Here is a 2,726-nt window from a genome sequence, read left to right on the forward strand (position 1 = left end):
TAAATTTCGTATTCCTCGTGGGTAAATATCGGTTTTTGCACTTAATATTCCTTAGCGGAATGGTACGTCACATTATAACAAAAACTGTCTGAGCTGAGAATGATTTTGTTTTGCGTTTATTTCGCGTTTCTGTTGATGTAGAGGTATCAAACTCACAGGGTGACCATATTTTAGTTTGATCTTACAGGGTGACTACTTTTTACGCGTCCAAAACTCGTTTTTCAAGGGAAATTTGAAAGGGTGCGTATTGCCCCAGGGGTGCGTATTACCCCAGCCACCCCTAAAAGTCACTCGTTCTGCTGGCATTGAGAAAGAATAAAATAGTTTCGACATTCAAACGAGAAATATTCACTAGGATGTAGGATGGTTGAGTCAATGATTAGTACATAATCGAATGTGATTTTATTCATGCCATATGTTTCGATACACTTTATAAACCCCTTTTTTTGCCAACCACGCACTATGATCTAGAGCTCATCGTCCGTACAGTACTCCTTCCACCGCGGGTCGGTCTGATCGTTCATGTCGCAGTCGAGCCAACCCTTGCGCTCCAGGTAGGGCGTGGACTGCTCGGTAATCTTAAGAAACTTCCATATCTTTCTCCGGAACTGGCGCCACGTTTCCTGGTTGGTGTTGGTTCGATCGCGCTCCATCGCTAAGTAGTTGAAACCATGCTTGTCGATCATGGCCGTGATCTGACGTACCTGGGGTTTTGCAAGCCGGTAGCTCGTGCCTCTAAACTCCTTCGCATCCCGTTCCAGTGCTTCGGCTACGTACTGCTTCGAGCGTCGCTTTGGTGCAGGCTCTGGTACTGTGCTAACCTCCTCATGCTCCTCTTCTTCACCGTCCTCACCAATCGTTTTTGCTTTGGCCTGCAGTTCGAACGCCATCTCCTTCATTTGCTGCTTCATTGTTCGTATAGGAACGGCTTTGTTTACATCGTAAGCGAGACCCATATCTTCGATGTTTGCTGCAGGTACCAATTTAGGATTGTAAGCTTGGCGAATCTCTGGACTGTGTGGGAGTAAAGAAAACAACGTGAGAATCGATCTTCAGGAAGCAACTGGTGTCTGTAAACTTACTTTCGAACGATACCAATTTGACGGGCCTTTTGGCCCTTCCTTTTCCGGTTACACTTGTAATCGAAACTCCTCCTGTTCTTTCTAAGCCTTTTAACCATGTTGAACGATGATTAAATTTCACTAAAAGGTACAATAAACAAACACTTCTTCTGTTTACCAAAAACACGATAGGTCCTTAACACGTGCGACTTGTCAAACGTAGCTTTTGACGTATGAGGGTCGTACCAAGATCAGTAAAAAAGAGAGGTCGGGTCAAAGCTATTTTCGGCTCCGCCATTGTTGTGATAGTTGGTTGAAAAGTTTTTATAAACATACTTGCAGTACGTGGAAGATCTCCACAAAAACATCTTAAACGAAATAGGTAATTGGGAATTCTGGATCACAGTGTCCATGGTCTCGCGGATAGAAACTGTTCTTCTCTGTGCTGTGTCTGTGAAACTGCTATTAAGTGTGCTGGTCTTCCTCACGTCTTCTGGACGTATTCGACCGGTTACCCAATAGGGGATTTCATGTCTTCTTCTCCTTCTTCTTCTTCAGCGAGGATTTACTGCAGTACGGCCTTTGAATCCAGCTTCCTTGGCCTTCGCAAGCTAACATGGAGACATAGACCTCTATTGTGTTAAGGGCTACTAAGGCCATATGTCCTGATTTTCTGAGATTACAGGGTCTACCATTTGATAGCACAAAATTATCAGATGATACCACAAACGCAGTAGATGATTCCACAAACTTGACAGATGACAAGCCAAGTGAGGCGTGTATACAGCAATCGTGGCAGATGATATCACAATTGTGGGAGATGATAGCACAAGCCAGTACGATGGTGTCAATGAAGTACAAAATCACGCATTTAAACGAAAGTCAAAGCGGGTAAACAAGTCTGTCGAATCGCTGTGGATTCGTTTATACGCGCGATTGACAGACCATTCGTACCGTCTTGTGCCACGGTTAATGAATACGGTTATCGAATAGGGGATTTCATGTCCACCATATTGATTATACTCAAGTGTCAAATATTGTTTATAAGCAAAGCAAAGACGTTTTTGTTTTTGATTTTTCAGTTAACTCAAAAATCTTCCTTCAAAGCAAACAAGATCTTATTTCAATTCACACAAAAAGTAAAAGATGGATAATCTGTTGATGAGTGAAGTGTGGCTAACTACCCTATCGCGGGTCATCGAGTTGAGTACCCAAAACTTGCAACAACGCAACAGGCAACGCAACAGGCGTATTGTGCGTAGACAAGAAGATGGCAACCGTTTGCTGGACAATACTGTAGCAGAGCAAGCAAATGAAACTATAATTAACTTTCTTCGCATGAAGAAGGAAGATTTTGATGTTCTCAAGTTACATAAAAAGTGGTAGGATAAAATATTTTAATCTTTATCATTAAACTTTTTGAAACTTTTGGATAAAATCAGTTGGTGGGCCGGACTTTGCCGACCCCTGATCTATAGTGAATTTATAATTGATATTCTAGCTATAAAATGACAAAATATTACTGTAGCTGCAAAATAAACACGTAAATTTATCACCATATGTTCGTTTATTTTGTTTTTGAGACTTGTTATGTTTACAGTTATTTCTTCTTCATCTTCTTCTTCTGGCGCATTTGAGTTTGCGGTTAGCTGTCAAAAACTATGC

At 41.7% G+C, this 2,726-nt stretch overlaps 1 protein-coding gene across 1 annotated transcript; it reads right to left on the minus strand.

The window, feature by feature from the left end:
• Positions 1-385: 385 nt before the first annotated feature.
• LOC131287839 (nucleolar protein 16) lies at positions 386-1,180 on the minus strand. The gene is made up of 3 exons (XM_058316924.1): positions 1,083-1,180; positions 845-1,014; positions 386-811 (listed from the first exon to the last, which is right to left on the minus strand). The coding sequence occupies exons 1-3, from the start codon at positions 1,178-1,180 to the stop codon at positions 468-470; spliced, it is 612 nt and encodes a 203-aa protein (XP_058172907.1). The 3' UTR covers positions 386-467.
• Positions 1,181-2,726: the final 1,546 nt, after the last annotated feature.

Source organism: Anopheles ziemanni, chromosome 3 (assembly GCF_943734765.1).
Source record: "Anopheles ziemanni chromosome 3, idAnoZiCoDA_A2_x.2, whole genome shotgun sequence".
Lineage (NCBI taxonomy): Eukaryota > Metazoa > Arthropoda > Insecta > Diptera > Culicidae > Anopheles > Anopheles ziemanni.